General features: G+C 45.3%; 1 protein-coding gene across 2 annotated transcripts in view; it reads left to right on the forward strand.

The window, feature by feature from the left end:
• The window catches only part of SRBD1 (S1 RNA binding domain 1), an 855,271-nt gene that overhangs the window by 391,054 nt on the left and 445,800 nt on the right, over positions 1-18,417 (forward strand). For both annotated transcript variants that reach the window (XM_086927787.1, XM_086927788.1), the window contains exon 15: positions 7,683-7,790. In XM_086927787.1, the coding sequence (XP_086783913.1) occupies positions 7,683-7,790 (108 nt within the window). The remainder of the gene's footprint in view (positions 1-7,682; positions 7,791-18,417) is intronic.

Raw genomic sequence — 18,417 nt, forward strand, 5'->3', positions numbered from 1 at the left:
GTGCGACACAACAACACCCTATTCGCCACTGTGGGCTCCTCAGTATCACCCAATGGTATCCGTGCCATGACGATGGAAAGCGTTTATTAATTCAATATACACTCAAATGACAGGTACCTGCTACTTAAGCCTTTCTTCTAACTTTGGAGGCTTGGAACAGCCAGAATTGTCTCACTTGTAAGAGTGTATCGTTAGTAGTTGTGTTGGTACTACCATTGGCAGTGGCAATGGGAGGTACAAGCTGCAGTGGCCGCCTGACGAGAGCCCAGGCACCTATTTAATTTTTCATTTGTATTTATTTTTTGTTTTTGTTTTACAAATTAAGCACTGCATATGGCTTAGGACTGTAGGCCAAACCTCGATAATTTATTTGGAGAGTTTTCCTTCAGGGCCTCCAATGTGACCTTTTGGAGGTTATAGCTCTTTCTTAAATTGTGTTGTGGTTTTTCGTTTCATCTAATGCATTATGGAGAGTATCTGCTTTCTCATTGAATGCAATTATAATAATGAGTGCCTCAAACATACGGTATTTATTTATTTACCATTATTTTACGAAGCAGCTTATTTCAACCAATTAGTATTTAAAGTGTGATGCGGGCGGCTCCACTGAATTCAAAAAATGTTTTATTACTAGTCATAATTTTGTACTTTTAAGTATGAGCATTATGTGCCGAAATGTTGTCTTCTGATAAATAGAAGAGGCATGCTAAACTCAAGCACGTGCCAGGCAGAGGGAGTCAAGAGACCTTGAAATCCCCTTCCTGCTCCAGACAAAGAACACAACCGATACTACTACTCTTACCCGTTGCTTCAGTGACCCGGCCCCGCAGTTAGTCACGACCTTTTCCACTCTGAAACCATTTCCATACAAGAAGGTGGTGAACAGACTGCATTGAACAATCCAACCCTTGCTGTGAGCTCGGAATGCTGGCCTGGCGTCGCCTTGGCCTTCACTGGGCAGTTTCTCGTAACCTCCCCTTACCCATTTAAGTATGCATTCACTGAGCATTTGCATTACCTTCCTCTTCTTTGAATGCACACCGTGCCCAGACACTCTTGTATAGGGGTGCTGAGCCAAGGGCAATACCTGTATAGACCCGTGTACAGTCAAAAGCCAGACCAGGTTTGGTTACTCTGCCCAGCTACTATTACCCTACTCATGAGTCACAACGATATATTCCTTTCTCTTACTCTTTTTCCTTCTTCTGCTACTATCTGGCTTTTCACCACTCAAAATGTCTGACCATATTTCTTGTCAACACCCCTAGTTCATCCCATCTTTCCTTCTCCTACCACCTTATGCCTTCCCACATCTCACCGCCCTCTTGAATGCTCATTCTGTATGCAATAAAGCTACTACCATTCTTGACCTATTTTTTCGGCTTAATTTTCATTTTCTATAATTGACTAAAACAAGGTTTCTTTCCTTCAGCATAAATGCAATTTTCTAACTTTTCCTCCTTCATTTTTCATAGCCACTGAAAAATGCGGTGACAGTTAGACTTTTAGACCCCTGTATGGCTTGTTACTCTTATTTTTCGCCATTGCATTCTTGACAATATTTCTTTAGCCCCTTGCTCTTAGCTCCCTTTTAACAACCTTCGTTCCCTTCCTAATCAACATCCACATTTTTTTTCCCTTTAGTGACATAAGTAGTTACTTGTGGTCTACCCCACACCTCTTTGGTCGTCATTCCTGTACTCTGATTTTACCACTGCATTCAACTTGCTATCTCTTCAGGGTCACATCTTTTGTTAGTCCTTATTCAACCACCATCTTTTTTATTCCACTTTGTTCCTCCTCCTCCAGACCCCTTTACCTCAGACTCCTTTCTACATCATGATCTGAATTGTCTGAACATTGCTTCTCTTGCATCTTCCATTCTCTCACCTTTCCCTTTCTAATCTGCATGCAGCTTTTGAATCCTTCAGTTATAATCTCTTCTATTTCTGTCTTACTTTCCTAAAGGTATTATATATATAGTGTCATGTCCAGAACATTACTGGATTCTTAACATTTCTGGTATGATGTTCACTGGGTTTGTTCTTGCTCTTATTCCCTTTCACATCTACAATACTCATGCTTCTCCTCTCTCTGTGTGTACACTTTTTTGTCACTACCATGTGGACAACTTGGCGGTCTTTTGCTTCCTAGGATACATAACTTAATAATTCCATCTCTGGCTGTCTAGCATCCATTCAGTATTTCACGCTATCCTTCCCTCTTTATTTTTAACCATCCACAGCTGAAATTTTTTTCTTCCTTTTATCTTGTCTGTGCGCTTGTCCTCCACCTCTGTCTGTCTTTCTTTCATGATTCTCTTCTATTATCATCAGCCCTTGACATATTGGTATTATTTTACCGATGCAGTGTTATGGTATCTGGATTTGTATAGCGCCACTTATCACCTAGTAAGGTATCCAGGCGCTGAAGCAGGCATAAGCATGGGCCTTTACGGTGTAGTGCGCACGCCTCAGAGAATTAGTTGAAGAGCCAGGTTTTCAGCTTCTTGGGGAATTCAAGAATTCGAGGATGCAGCCCTGATGTGTAGAGGTAGGTAATTATAGGTTTTGGGTGCAATGTGGGACATTGCCAGTCCTCCCATTCTGCATTTTACGGATACGTGGAGGAAGTATGGGGGGTACTAGTAAGTAAGGCTAAGCACAGGTGTCTGGTGGGTTGGTGGACGTGAAGGCAGTCATTAAGATATGTTGGGCCTATGTTGTGGAATGCCTTGTATGTGTGTCTGAGGGTTTGAATTGGCAACATGTATGTATGGGGAGTCAAAGGAGCGCTCTAAGATGTGGTGTGATGTGAGTGTGCAGTGGGAGACTTTGGATTAGTCTTCTTGTGGTCTTCTGGACCTCCTGGAGTTGGTGAAGCAGGTGGTTAAAGATTCAGGCATAGAGTACGTTGCCATAGTCTAGTCAGCTTGTGATAAGGTCTTTTGTAATGGTTTGTCTGGTATGGAAGCAGGAGGAGTTGCCTGCGTTGGCCTCTGCTACTATGTTGTTTGTCATTAAGGATGATTCTTAAGTTTCTTGCATGGTTAATTGGTGTGGGCCTGAGCTCTGAATGCCATCAGGTGGACTCCCTAGGGTGTGGGGGGGGGGTGTTCCTTTTGTCGAAGATCAACACTTCCAACTTAAGAGTTGAGTTTCAGGAATTTGGCTTTTATCCAATCTGCTACGTTGACCATGAAGTCACCAAAGTTGGTTCTGGAGGTGGTGGACTTGTCGGACGATGATAGGATGAGTTGGGTGTCATCGGCCTAGGAAATGATGGAATTGCCATGTGCTCTGATTACGCCAGCGAGCACAGTCAGGTAAATGTTCAACAGGTTTGGGCTGAGTGATAAACCCTGGGGAACTCTGCAGGTCAGGTTCTTGGATTCCGGTGTGTAGAGTGGTAGTCGTATAATCTGTATTCTTACTGTAAGGAAGAAGGAGCATATCCAGTTGAGGGCCAGTCCCTGGATGCCTTTGTCGTGCAGTCTATTGATGAGGGTGTAGTCTGATACTGTATTGAAAGCAGCGGAGAGTTCGTGAAAAATGAGGGCTGTAGTTTCTCCACAGTACAATATAGTGCAGATTTCATCCATGGGTACGACGAGTGCTGTTTTCATGCTTCGGTTGCTTAAAAAAACAGATTGGGTGTGGTCGAGTAGGTTGTGGTGTTCGAGAGGGGTGGTGAGTTGATTTTATTCTCTATCCTTTTGGCGGAGTATGGGAGCAGAGAGATAGGTGGGACATTGCTCAGCTCGCTGGGGTTGGCTGATAGTTTTTTGGGGAGGGTGTTGACTGCTGCATGTTTCCAATCTTTGGGGAAGGTGGCTGATTTAATGGAGGAGTTAATCATGTGGGTGATGATTTTGCTGATCTGTGATCCTCCCATGTTGTAGATGTGATTCAATCACAGGTCTGTTGATGGCCTAGAGTGGATTGTTTTCATGATTGCTATGGTGTCTTCCTCAGTTAGTGTTTCCCAGCTGGTTAGGTGAGTGTCAATGTCGTTGGTGGGCAGGTTGGCGATGAGATTCTTAGGGTTGGGTTGTTGCTTGAAGGTGCTGTAGATCTTTTTTATTTTGCTGCGAAAGATGTTGGATGGGCTGTTGTAGAGAGCCTGAGATGCTGTGATGGAGTTGGCTGTGGCATCTAGGGTGGTGAACTCCTTTACAATAGAGAATATCTCAATGCCTCAATATGTTCAGTTAAGGCTCTTCTTTTGGTATCTATCATTAGATGGTGGTAGTACCTGAGTACAGCCTTGTACGTAGTTCAGATGTCGACTTCAGGGCTGGCTCTCTTTTCATCTGTGTAAGTGGTGGTTGAATTCCCAGAGTTCATCTGTGTATCAAATAGCCTGGCTGGTGGTTCTGCCTTGCCTTTGAAGTTTGAAGGTGAGAGTGAGTCGGCACAGGTCTTAAGCCAATGGTTGAAGTTGGTAGTATCCTTGTCTAGGTTGCCCCAGGTGTTGGGTTGGTTCATTTCAAGGGTGTTGCGGCACATAGCGTCTGTCTTTTTGTTCAAGATTTAGTTGGGCAGGTTGATACTGGTGGGTACTTTGGCTTGCAGTGTGGAAATTTGGAAGTATAAAATCGATTTGTCGGTCATGTGAGCTGGTGGAAAAGATTGAATCCAGTGTTTGTCCCGCGATGTGTGTTGGGTTTTTCAGGCTCTTGATGAGGGTTGTGGAGCAGGGATCAGTGGGGTCTTCCAAGTGGAAATTGAAGTCCCCGAGGAGTATGAAGTTCTTGGAGTTGATGGTGAGGGGAGCAATTAAGTCTGCAATGAGGTTGCTGAAGTTGATTTGTGACCCAGGTGGTCTGTATGCTACGGTTCCTTTCAGGGTGTAGCTGTCGTTTGTATGTAGGCTGAAGTGCATGCGTTCCATGAATGGGATATCTGAGTCTGTGGTTGTGGCTCATTTGATGGTGTCTTTATAGATAATTGTGAGCCCTCCTACTGGACTGTGGGGACATCTTGGCGTGCAATTTTGAATCCTGCTGCAATTGCCATGGTAATGTCGGGGGTCGATGTTGGGTTCTGCCAGGTTTCTGTCAGGAAGAGGAGTTCTGGTGTGCTGTTGGTGAGGGGATCCCAGATTTTGTATAACATGTTTGCTGAGCGAGTGGGTGTTGAGGAGTATGCATTTGAGCGTTTGCTGAGATTCTAGTGGGGCCTGTTAAGTGGTGATAGTCTGAGTGGGTGGTGCGGGTGTAGGAGTATGAGGGGGCAGGTGCAGATCTGCTTTTGCAAGTGAAGTGGGAGTAGAAGCAGAAGAAAGGTCCTACCATGATGTGTGGTGTGGTGCAGCAGCAGGTGGTTTGGCACCCTGAGACGAACTAATGAAGGGTAGCTTCTGTGTAGCGGTGGGGGCTGATTGGACCAGAGGATGTGACACTGGGCGCAGTCCAGGTATTTAAGGGCACAGATGGCCTTGCCTTTGGTGTGCCAGCAGCCCCCATTAAGTAGGGTGTAGGGATGGGGGTGTGTTGTGCAGATGGGCAGTGCTTTGGGGCTAGAATGGGTTGGGAAACGACACAGTAAGAAGCAAGAAAACACAGTAATCAGGTAAGAGGCGAGGCAGAAAGGGGAAAAAGAATGGGGGTGAGGGAGCCTGACTGGGCAAGCCGGGCAAGAGAATATGAAAGAAGCAGTACCAAAAAAAGCGGAGGCTGAAACAGAGAAGGCACACGAGGGGTAAAGGCCCAAAGAGAGACACAAGAGTGGAGAGAGAGTGAGTAGAAGAAAAGAGCTGAAGGCTGAAAGTCACTTAGTACAAAAAAGAGAGCACAAGGAGTTTAAAAAGCGAGTGAGAGGCACTACAGCAACACACTCTACGCAGGAATCCCGGCCAAACACCTACAACGACTACAACGCATCCAAAACGCCTCCGCCCGACCAATCCTCAACATCCCTCGCCGTAGCCACATCACCCCCCACCTGAGAGACCTACACTGGCTACCCCTCAATAAGAGGATCCGTTTCAAGCTCCTCACCCACGCACACAAAGCACTCCACAACACCGGCCCAGCTTACCTGAACAGCGGACTCAGCTTCTACACCCCCATCTGCCAGCCTCGCCCTCGCCGCCGTCCCCCGCATCCAACGAGCAACCTCCGGGGGCAGGTCCTTCTCCTTCCTCGCCGCCAAGACCTGGAACACCCTCCCTACCCAACTGCGGCAGACCCAGGACCTGCTCGTCTTCAGAAGACTCCTCAAGACCTGGCCCTTCGACCAGTAACAACACCCTCTTCGCTCAGCGCCTTGAGACCCTCACGGGTGACTAGTGCGCTTTACAAGTGATTGATTGATTGATTGATTAAAGTATGAAAAAAATAGACGAGAGCATGAACAAAGCGTGAGAAAGAGGGCCAAAAACCCAAAGATTGGCAAAAAAAGAGAGGGACGAAGACTCAAAAAGAGTGGCAAAGAGGCCCTGAAGAGAGTGAGCATGGAAAGTCGGGAACAGCATAAGAGAGAGAGTGAAAGCAGAGCAAGTGAGAGAGAGGAGTCTGTAGAAGGAGCGAGACAGAGGCCTCGAGGCTCAAAGCCGGGTTTGAAATGGCATAGACTGGTCAGAGGACCAGTCCCAAGTAAGTAGTAGGGGAGCTGGGCCCACGCACAGTTTTTTCCCTCATTCACATCTCCACTGTTTCCTACTGTAATTTCCAAACGAATAATCCTCGTGGAATCCATCCTTTACTGCTACTTTATCTTGCATCTACTTGATTACTGATTCTTCGTTCTTGTTGCTGTCCCTGCCCAATCTTTCGACCCTCTTTGATCTATTTTCAGTTCCTTAGTTAGACGTATTTTTGCCTTCTTTTGACAATTTCTCATTCTTTCTCCTTGCTCATTTGGCTTTCATTTTACTCTTGTATGCTGTTACGACTCCTCTGCGTTCATGGTATCTCTCCTTTTTAACTTTCACATTTTGTTACGCTGTATATTTTCACTTAGAAGCTGTCTCAAAGCAGTGTTTATTTAAGGCATTTGACTGCTCGATGGTCCTTTTTTTTGTCTCCTTTTCTCCATTCAGTAACATCTGTCCATAGATTGGGAATATTAGAGTCTGTACCAATAATATGGTTACATTTCTTTAATTGTTACAGCTTTACGCCTATTCCACATGCTTTCTCTCAATTCCCACATACTCCTACCTACCCACACAATTATTGTAACCTTCACACCATTAAGATCCTAATGAGCTAAAGAAAACCGACAATCATGAGAACAACCCCAGGGTTGGAAGGGTTATGGCTTTCCACATGCACAGTACCATATCCTAGTACTCACACGAGGTGACAACTGCCCACAGTCTGAAGATAGTAGAAAAACCCACTAATTAGGATTTACAGAGTCAGTAGAAGGTGACTTTATAATACCAAGTTGTCATTAGAGCTACCTTGTTATCAATTCATGCTGTTGTAGCTTTCACGGATGTGTGAAATGGTTTCAGTACTGATTAATGTGCAGTTTCTAGCCACCAAAACTCATTTTGACCCACGAGCTAGTTTTATCCTTTTGTACATGCGAATGAAGTGCAGCACTATTTTGAAGCTCTTGTTAATAATATAACTTTCGTGCAAATGGACACGTTTTAACATTTTTCATAAATAAAACATAATCAAACTTGCATTTTTATAACAAAAAATATTGTGTTTCTTTTGGCCATAGGTGTAGTACAGTTGTAATTGGAAATGGAACTGCCTGCCGCGAAACTGAACGCTACTTTGCTGATTTAATTCAGAGGAGATTTTTTAAACCACTGGATGTTGTCTACTGGTAAGAAAACTGTGCAATTTATATGTTCAACATGGTGAAAAAGCAGTGCCCCCATGTGACTTTTGCATGAAGCTAGGTAGTATGCTTGGCAAAGTCTAGTTTAGTTTGGAATGTTGTTTTAAATGGTAAAAAGCAACAAAGGTAGCAAGATAGAACATTAATAAATGTTGACAATGTAGACCTGCTGTTATTGTAGACGATCTCAATACTCAGGAAATCTTCATTTAGGTGAGAAGATTTAGTGCTACCTGAGACTTCCCGCTACACAATCTGTCCTGAATTGCATTGTACATGAGCACTTGTAGGGCTCTCTTATTCGTATCTGTGTGATTGTCTCTATCTATTTATGGTGCATGCTCTTCTCTAGCTCTTTATAGGATTTGTTAGAGCCGTAGAGAGATTTCGACATCCCGTATAAATCTCCCCCTCCCGCCACCACTCCCACTTGGTGCAGGGGTGACAGTGACATCCTGAAGCCCCCTGCTTTAGGCAGCCACTTGATTTTTACTTTTACTATTGCTAGACCTTCACAGTCAACTCCAGGTCACTAATCACCATCAAAGTTCCTATTATTGCACGAGGTAATGTGGATAGGACGCGGATTTATGATTTCTGGTTATATTTGTACGAATCTGTAACTTGATACTGCAGGATATTGTTGCCATCTTTGGAAAGCACTCTCTCTCTCTTGCCACTGTGCTGCAGCTGGAAAAAGTAAAACATTTTTATCTGTGTAAAGTGCTAGTGCGAGCCACCGAAGCATATTTTTAACCATCCTTATAATGTGGCTTCAGATTCTCTGTAGGTCATCTGCAGAAAGCCTGTGTCATCTACCCTATCGGAAATCTATCCTTAGCACTTGGAAAGCAAATCCGAAGAAATACCAGGCAGGGGAACCTTTGACTTTAGTAGTGGTCTTTCCGGATCAGCAATAGGGCCAGTGGGCCACTGCTTTGGGGATTCCACTTAGGTCCTGTAGCTACAACCAATGAGTATGACCTCAGAACTCAAAGGTCAGGTGCAGTTTGTTAGTGGCCCATTCTAAAGCAAAGGAATCTTCACTCTTAGCATTTTGTTCAGGTTTTGCTAGTACAGCCGACTTGCATTCCATCTTTAATGAATACATTAGGTCTTTGTTGTTTTCAGCATTATGCCATACCAGTTACTTTTGTACCACATTTAAAATCAGATTGTACATTACATGTACACCTGGCTACTTATCGTTTACATTACTTAGGCAAACTAAAGTACGTGCTGTTGTCTGCATAGAAGCAAATTATTTTGTAAAACTAAAGGCTTTGTACAAATACAAGAATGAAAACACTTACTGTTAACCTTTAGGTATTTCTGCTGTCTTGGGAAAAAAAAAACAGGAATCCTGGACATAGCCAGATTGTTCATTAGCCTAACGCTAATCAACAACGTTCGCGTGCTAATATGCCATTCAGAGGTCAAAATGAAGCCTAAAATTTGAAGCGAGGCTAATAAAGAATGTGCAAAAACGCATACAAATACTGCTAACGCTATTACACAGCATAATACACTAGCAGGGGGGAGCTGTTCAATCTAGTGGCGAAGTCAACATAGCTCATCACCCCCACCATAGTGACTTGCATTTGTATAGCGGTAATATATAATTTAGTCCTTGTGGTAAGTGGCCAACAAAGTGAATGTGCAATCTAGCCAGTAAAGTGCAAATGCACTGAGCAATCTAGAGCCAATACGTGTGTATTAAAAAGGTGTTGCTTCGACTGTGCTAACACGCAAACGAATAGGGTAGATACTGGTTGGGAGGCATGCATCCAGAACGAAAAGAACTGACTGGGCCTGTGCCTGATTAAAATATCCTAATGTAAGGTCGCAATATATCCTCCTGCCAGTCTGTGTGCCGATGATTTTCAAACAGGATAGCTGCATCGGACAGCATCATTCTAGAGCTGAGAGCTTGTACAATTATGATTAGCAGCTCCCTGCATTTAGGGCTGAGCAGCTTTTATTTTACAGGCAGCATGGAGGTATGACGGTACCGCTATGAAGATCTCCTTTAGATCTGATCTGTAACAGCATGCTATTGCTTCTGTCTGCACATCGTATGTTGCGTTTTAGAAGCAGGAGGGGTTGTAGGTAGTATCTCTAGATGCTCACGTAACTTTTCCATAACCGCTTTGAAATGTGTAACCGTTTGTGAGCCACCCATTAAACAACTACATCAGTGTAACATGTTAGGTGGGGACTTCGACCACATTTTGGTATAAGACAGAGGCTGAAGGGATCCAATTCTGAAGTTTATGTACAGGGCTCTTTTCTCATCTGGGAATATGAAATCCAGGTACGCCTCAAGACAAGGCTCTGGTTTTGTATTAAAATATTTTAGAGAATGATATTTTCCTTGGCTTCTTCCTTTCTTCGTAGTTTTCCCCTAAATTTTTGCCTTCAGACCTCCTGTTTTGCTGACTTCGTTTTTGCTGGCCTTAGGACTCCTCCTACTTTACCTCTGCTAACCACTGCTAAAGTGCTTTTGCGCTCTCCTTAAAACGTGGTAAGATTGGCTTATACCCATAGGGCTTATTTTAATTTGTGCCCAGGGCCTTGTAAATTGGATGCTACTAGCGGCCTGCAGCACTGATTGCGCCACCCACTTATGTAGCCCTTTAATGTCTCAGGCCTGCTATTATGTCTGTGTGTGCAGTTGTAAACTGCCATTTTGACCTGGCAAAATAAACCTTTTGCAAGACCCAAATCTTTCTTTGTAATACGTATCCTCTAGGGTAGGCCCTGGACCACCGCAGTGCAGGGTGCAGTGTGTTTGAAAAGTTGGACATGTACTTTTACATTTTACATATCCTGGTAGTGAAAAACTCTTACATATGCTTTACATATGCTTTTCACTACTGCAAGGCCCCCTCTTCCATAGGCAACATTGGGGTACCTTATTGCATTTAGCTGTAACTGCTAAATGGGAAATGAAATGAAATTAAAAAAGGGACTTACTAAAGCGCACTGTGGCCAAGCGGCTTCCTGGCACTGAGAACTAGTACATGGCTCTACAAAGCATCCAAGGGGGCTAACAAGGGAAGGCCTTGGAAAAAAGGAAGGTTTTCAGGGCTTTACGAAAAGAGGGGTAAGTGGGATTAGAGCGAATGGAGAGGGGAAGACTATTCCAGTACTGGGGGGCAAGAACCGAAAAACGGGTACCCCCTGTGCGGGATTTACGAAAGCGGGGTACATGGAGAAGAGAGAGAGATGAAGAACGGAGAGTACGAGCCGGGGTGTAGGGAGTGATTAAGGAAGCAATAAAAAGGGGGGCAGAGTGGGTATAAGCCCGGAAGGCTAGACAGGCCAATTTAAAAAAAGATCTAAAGTGCACAGGGAGCCAATGAAGGGACTTGAGTACAGGAGTAATGTGGGAGGATCTGGGAAGGTAGAAAATAAGACGGGCTGCCTGATTTTGAATGGCCTGTAACCGTCGAGTTTCGAAGGCCGGTATGCCCACATAAAGGCCATTCCCATAGTCAAGGCGAGAGGTGATAAGGGCCATGACTATGGATTTGAGGGCGTCCGTGGAGAAGTACCGGGATATTTTTCGGATGAGTCGGAGGGATAGGAAACAGGATGAAACGACGGAGCTAACTTGGGCATGCATGGTAAGGTCATTACTGACCTTGATTCCCAAGATGCGAACAGAGGAAACCGGTAGGGGGGGGGGGGGGGGACCAAAGGAAGGGGGCCAATAAGTCGGGGACCAAGGATTAGAGGGACCACCCGTGAGGATGAGCTCCGTCTTATCTGGATTCAGTTTAAGATGGTTAATGCTCATCCATTCCGAGATAAAGACTAAAGTGGAGCTAAGAAAAAGAGGGGAATCTGGAGAGGTGGAAAGATCAAAGACGAGCTGGAGGTCATCCGCGTAATTGTACACGGAGACCCCCTGCTCGCGGAGGGAGAGAATAAGAGGATAGATGTAGAGATTGAAAAGAAGGGGGGAAAGAGAAGAGCCTTGGGGGACCCCGCACACACCTGGGCGGGGGGGCAGAGAAGCCTGAAAGATGGACGGCTTGTGACCTGCCTTGACGGAAGGACGCTAGCCAGGAGAGTGCTGCTCTCCTAATGCCGGCTGCGCTGACACGGTCGAGAAGAATGGCATGGTCGACCGTGTCAAACGCAGCCGACAAGTCGAGAAGCACCAGGGCTTGGGGAAGGTTAGAGTCCGCTTTCCCCTTGAGTTCGTCCAGAACAGCCATGATCACAGTCTCCGTAGAGTGGCCCGGACGAAAGCCCGCCTGATGGGGGGCCAAGAGGCAATTTTCCTCGATGTACGAGGACAGGCAAAATGTTACGTGACTTTCCAAAATCTTCCCCAAGTAAGGAAGGAGAGAGATAGGTCTGAAATTGGTGGGGAGGGAGGGATCCAGGCCTGGTTTTTTAATAATAGGAAGAACCATAGCTGTTTTAAAAGAAACAGGGACAAAACAGAGAGCCAACGAAGTATTGAGCAAGGTAAGGGGGGGAGCAGGGCAGCTAGTCAAAAGAGTTTTAAGAATCCGGGCCGGAGCACAGTCGGCCGGAGAGCCAGACTTGACTTTAGAAAGCAATTGAAGGAATCTGTCAATGGAGATGGAAGGAAAGTGATCCAGAGAGGCAGACGGCGAGGAAAGGGAAGAAATGACACGGGATTGAGAGAGTGCGGGGATGTTAGCTTTAATATTGGCAATCTTGTCGATAAAATAATCATTAAGTGCAAAACAGAAGGATTGAGTGAGGGTGGGGCTAGTGCTCGTGCGATCGGAGGTGGCAAGTTGCTGAACAAGGGAAAAAATTTCGCGAGATTTATTTACAGAGAGAGCAACTTTCTCCGTAAAATAATTTGTTTTAGCCAACAGGATTGCTTTCTTGTAACTGTTGAGCAGAAGTTTGTATTTAGCACGAAGCAGAGGGCAATAGTTTCGTCTCCAGTGGCGTTCCGAGCGCCTGAGATTGAGTTTAAGGTCTTTAAGGTCACTCGTGAACCATCTGTGTGCGTCATGTGGACGGACGGATTTGACTTTCTTAAGAGGAGCGACCTGATCACAAGAGGAAGAGAGCCAAATACTGATGGCATTAGCTTGAGATTCGAGAGAGAGGTCCGTCAGGTCAGGCGCTGAGGAGGTCAGGGAAGACGAAAGAAGAGTGAGGTCCGTATGGTTCCAACTACGGGCTAACATGTTCTTGGGTAGGGGGGGTTTAGCGGAAGAAGCAGAAAAAATACTAAAAGAGATAGTGAAGTGATCCGACCACATACACGGAGAAATGGATGGAGAGGAAACTTCGCGGCGCAGTGACCAAATTTGGTCCAAAGTGTGGCCTTTGATATGGGTGGGGGCTGCGATGTGAGACATGAAATTTAAGGACTGGAGAGTGGCAGAGAAATCTTTAGATGAGGAATTTTCTCTAGGGTCATCAGGCCAGTAATTAAAATCTCTGAGTAGGATGACTGACGAATTATTGACAGCCAAGGTGGCCAGAAGGTCCTGCAAGGAAGCTACAAACTGAGGCATGGGAAGGGGAGGGCGATACATAAGGACAAAAATAAGAGGATCTGTGAGGTTAAGGGACCGAGCCACAAGGTAATTCACATTAGGTATGGGTGGGTGGTCAAGGAGATGGAATTTAAGGGTGGAACGAAGAATCATTGCCACACCACCTCCGGCCTTTCCGGCCGGGCGATCCGCACGAAGAGCATAATAGGTGTCGGGAAGGATGGCCAGGAGATCCGGAAGCGAATCTGTGGAGAACCAAGTTTCGGTGAGAAATAGATAGTCAGGAGAGTCCAAGCTTAAGAGATCGAAAAGCTCGATTTGATGCTTGACTGCCGAACGAGTGTTTAGCAGGCAGGCTGAGGCTGCAGAGGGAGAGAATGGGGGTGAAAATGCTACTGGCGGGGCGGGAGGGGAAGAAGTGAAGCTATGTGAAGAGGAGGATGACCAGGGAAGGTGGGGCGCGAAAACAAGTGTCAAGACGTTGCACCAGTGGAAGGGAAAGCGGGCTGGGGACCAAAAGTGCAGAAAGCTGAGCGAATGAGTAAACCAGTGGACGGGCAGGGTAAGTGGCCCCTGGTCTCGGCCGGTCGCGGACGGGCGCAGACGGGCTTGCCTTAGGCGCGCCCGCTGAGCCCGTCCGCTGCGTGTACGGGGGAGACACATGATTTGTAGTGACGTTCAGGGCGTGGCCTGGCGGAGGTGGGCGTGGCTGGAGGGGCGGCGAGCGAGGGAAGCCTGACCCGCTGCAGCGCCAACCTCGGCTGTGCGGGGGGCCACGAGGCAAGAGAGAGGTCCCTGAAAAGGATAATGGTAAGGTTTAAAAAATAAGAGCAAAGTAATCGCAAAAGAGTTAAAAAACACAGGGCTTCGCTAAGCTAGGCTCCCGCGGAAGGCAGGGGAGAATCAGGTGTGTCGAGCTAGTAGTCAGCACTTCCCTATAAAGTGAAGTGGGCGTGGCCTGGCGGAGGTGGGCGTGGCTGGAGGGGCGGCTCGCTGGTGGCCGCGAGCGAGGGAAGCCTGATCCGCTGCAGCGCCAACCTCGGCTGTGCGGGGGGCCACGAGGCAAGAGAGAGGTCCCTGAAAAAGATAATGGTAAGGTTTAAAAAATAAGAGCAAAGTAATCGCAAATGAGTTTAAAAACACAGGGCTTCGTTAAGCAACTGGGAACAAGCATTTCATTCATTTTTGGTGTCCTTGGAATTGTAATGAAAAATCCTAACTTATGGTGAAGCCGGACTTTAAAATTTGAAAATGGCACTTTTTTGAAAGTAGGTATTTTTCTGCCTTAGCCATTTGGTGCCTGCAGACTGTCTCTGGGTCACACGACTGGGTGTAGTTAACAGTTGGTCTTGTGTATGCCTCCTAAACTGCCACACATAATATAGAGCTTATTTTAGCCTGGATAGGCCATCACTGGCAGGATGGGAGGAAGGAGCAGGGCACAGCTCCACTTACACTTATATAGGCTCTGTTCTGCCTCCACACTAAGGGCTGCCTACTCCCTGTAGTTAGTCTGGAGCCAGGGCATGGAAGACAGGGCGCCTGTGCACTTCAAAGGCATGTCTCCAGAAGGTTCTCCCCACTTTAAAGGCAGAACTAGGTATAAATATTGGACCTCAGACACCACTTCTTCAGTACACCTCTGAACCTGTGGATACTCTGCCAGGGAGAATGACTGCTGTGCTGCTGAATGGACTGCCACTTTGCTGGACTGCTGCTCTGAAGGTCTGGTGCCCTGCTATGCTGATCTGCTTCCCTTTTGCCTGGGTGAGAAGGACTGGACCTGCATCTGTTGAACTCAGGACCCCGGAGTGAATCCAAGGGCTAGTTGGCTGGCTTTACTTGCTCCTCGGGGACAGAAGGCTCCATCATCCTTGACCCCCGCACCTGGACCCTGCCATCTTTGAGCCTACCCTGCCAGGTGGTGCCCCCTGTCCAAGTCCCTTGGTAGTGAGCCTAAGTTGTTCTGCCAGCCTCTGTGAATCCAGAGGTACCGATGCATCCACTCTGTTGCATGGAGCAATACAGAGCAGAACCAATGCCTTGTTCACTGCTGTGTGGGTCTTCTATCGCAAAGACCCGTATCGCAGGCTTCTGCCTTATCGGAGCTGCGACTACGCAAAGCATCCTTGGTGCTGGCCCTTCCATCCCTTGTCGGCAGCAGCCTCGACGACGATTCTGGACTTTACATTCCAGCCTTCAGCTCCTCGTAACTGACGCATCGCTCCGAGTGACCGACACATCCTTGATGCTGGACTAGGCATCACAAGCCCTCGTCGACGTGGTGCATGTGCCCGATAATCATACAATTGTACTCTTTCGAGTCACCTGTCATAGATTTTATTGTGGCTGTGAAGTTTGATTTTTGTTTGACAATCATGAATGTGGTCTTTCCCATATTGATGGTAAGCTTCCTTATGCCACAGAAGGTCTCAGATCCCAATAGGGGGTGATGCATTGAATTTCCTGTGCATACAAGTATTACCGCTTTATCTGCAAATATAGCAGAGCTGGTATGTGTTCATCATACAATTTCAGAAGGACGAGATTGATTAGTTTAAAAATGTCCTGCACCATTTATATAGATGTTAATTCCAGCTTATACAAACCTACTCTGATGTTCCTAGAAGCACCTGTCTAGGAGCTTTCAGAGGCTGCTTTATTCCCTCATCAGGGGTGTTGCCTCCAAGAGTTATTCTTACTAAATCCTTTTGAAAGAATAAAGTTGATAGGGCTGGGGTGGGGTAAATAATGCCAATACTGTACACAGTCCATCAGTAAACCTGAATCTACTGAAGATAGTCTGAAAATATTTTGGATGCTTTTCCAGGTGGCTTCTGTTGATACAGAAATTGATAAAGTGAGGTCCAGTATGGAGAAGCATGAGTAAGGAGCTGAAACCCCTGAGTCAATCTAGAAAGTTGGCATGTTGTCCCCTAGATCTTTGCTACATGTTGTCCATCTTGAAAGCAAAAAAGATGTGCTACCAGACAAGTATTATAGAAGCATTTCTCATTGCAGCATCTGTAGAACTATTGAGCTACACTGAATCACACAGGTTATGCAAACGTCCTGCAGATAATGTGACAGTAATACCTCTCTACTCTTGGCTGACTAGTAGAAACACATTGTTTTTCCATAGAACTTGATAATTTTGAGTTATGTGTTTGCTTTCGACTACCTAAAAGAGCACTACACTCGGCAAAGGCAAAATTGGTTTCAGTACCCATGGTAAAGATAGCCAATAGGGGCGGCAGAACATTTGCGGTTGGTGCAGCCAAGGCATGGAATGGCCTCCCGCTGCACCTTAGATGCATGACTAATCTACTCGCTTTTAGGAAAGCCCTCAAAACTTTCTTTTCCCTGGCCAGGGTCCCTGAGGACTTCAGGTAGCGCCAGGACACCTTTGGGTAGCAGTTGCACTCTAGAAATATTCATAACATAACATAACTCCTACCACATTAGAATATTAGGGCATCTGGCTAATTGGTGAATTGTAAAACCGTGCCACGTTTTGAGTCTTGCTGAAATGGATCTTGTGGATTGTGGTACTCTCATACTGCTGCTCCTTGTTTGCAGCCCTCCCAGTAACACCAGTTCTGTACCAGCAAGACTGGTTCACAGACGAATTCTCATTCATCCCCAAGGTCAATGTGTTAAAAAAATGTGTTCTTTTAACTTCATCTTCTTGACCTGATCCTAGTTCTTCTGTCGACACTCCATTGCACCACCGCGCTTATCTTAAGCAGTACCTACCTTTTCCCTGTTTGACTGATTGCAGATTTGTTTGTGACTGCTTGATAGTGGGGGAAAAAGAAGCACCTACAATTGTACGACTTTAAGCTTCTCCTTGGCAAAATGCATGAGCTGTTTAATATGGTCATCATGACATTTGTAAAATTTGTTTTACTTTTTAAGTAATTATGATAGGTTACCAGTTAAATATTTTAATCTTCATCTAAAGCAGTAACTCTAATTTAATAGAAGGAAACATTTATGACAATGAATTTAACATCATCCACTTTTCCGCAAACATCTGTTTTGTGAAAAAAACTATATAATAATCCCAAGCTTCACTTTCAAATATATGCACCCTGAGCTTGTATTTGCATCAGAATCTGCAAAGCAATTGTATATTCAAATCAGTAATGTGTAGATATTCAGCTGAAGTGCTTTCTGAATGTGCATTCAAATACAATTCAAGATGTCCTGGCCTCAATCATCTACTTGGTAAAGTTCGCAATTTGAACAGTGCAAAGGAAGAACATGGCCGAAGTCGACACAAAAGGGCTCTATATCCAGTACACAATTTTGTCGTCGGCAACATCATGCTCAAAGCAATAGTGCAAAGCAGTCAATGGAAAAAACACACGTTCGCTGAACTTTAGACTTTGCGCTATTTCACACAAGAAAACACACATCTTTTTAAAGCAATCGTTCTGCATGGATCGTAGAGATTCTTCAATAATTATTTCTACCCCTTGTTGCTTGTAGCAATCAGTTGTGATAGTTTCCTTTCTCTTGGAAACGAGTCTCATGATAATGTCCGTAACAACATTACCACGTTCACTTTCCAATTCCTTTTCTGTGAACCTGCAAAAATAGGACTTCAAAGGTACTGTGGTATATCCACCTTAGAAGCTAAATTCACTTTGAAAACATGGACTACCCTTTGCAGGTGTAACCTTTTGGTATTAATGGGACGGAATCAGCAGCCATCTTGTTTGAAAAAATAAGCGCTGCGTGCTGAAGAAGTCGTCAAGGCGCTCTTACTTTGCCAAAACACACTCAGATTCTTGTCTTTTGCAAATTAAAAGCTCCCCGTTTCTATGGCCAGGTACAGCCTAGACCCCCTCCTCCCTTATCAATACCCAGATAGTAACAAAGTTTACCACGGGATGAACGTTTTTGGATTAGGGAGTTGTTAAACCCCCGGCCGTAGTTATTAACATAAATTTAAAAACAAAATGTATCTACATTATTTACACAAATTCTTAGAAAACCATTGCATTACATTGAATACATGGATAGGTACAGATATCACATTGCTAACCTTAACATATCTCTAATAAAACGTAAACCTATCCGAATCTAAACATACTATAATCAAT

This window comes from Lissotriton vulgaris, chromosome 6, assembly GCF_964263255.1.
Source record: "Lissotriton vulgaris chromosome 6, aLisVul1.2, whole genome shotgun sequence".
In the NCBI taxonomy this organism is placed as follows: Eukaryota; Metazoa; Chordata; class Amphibia; order Caudata; family Salamandridae; genus Lissotriton; species Lissotriton vulgaris.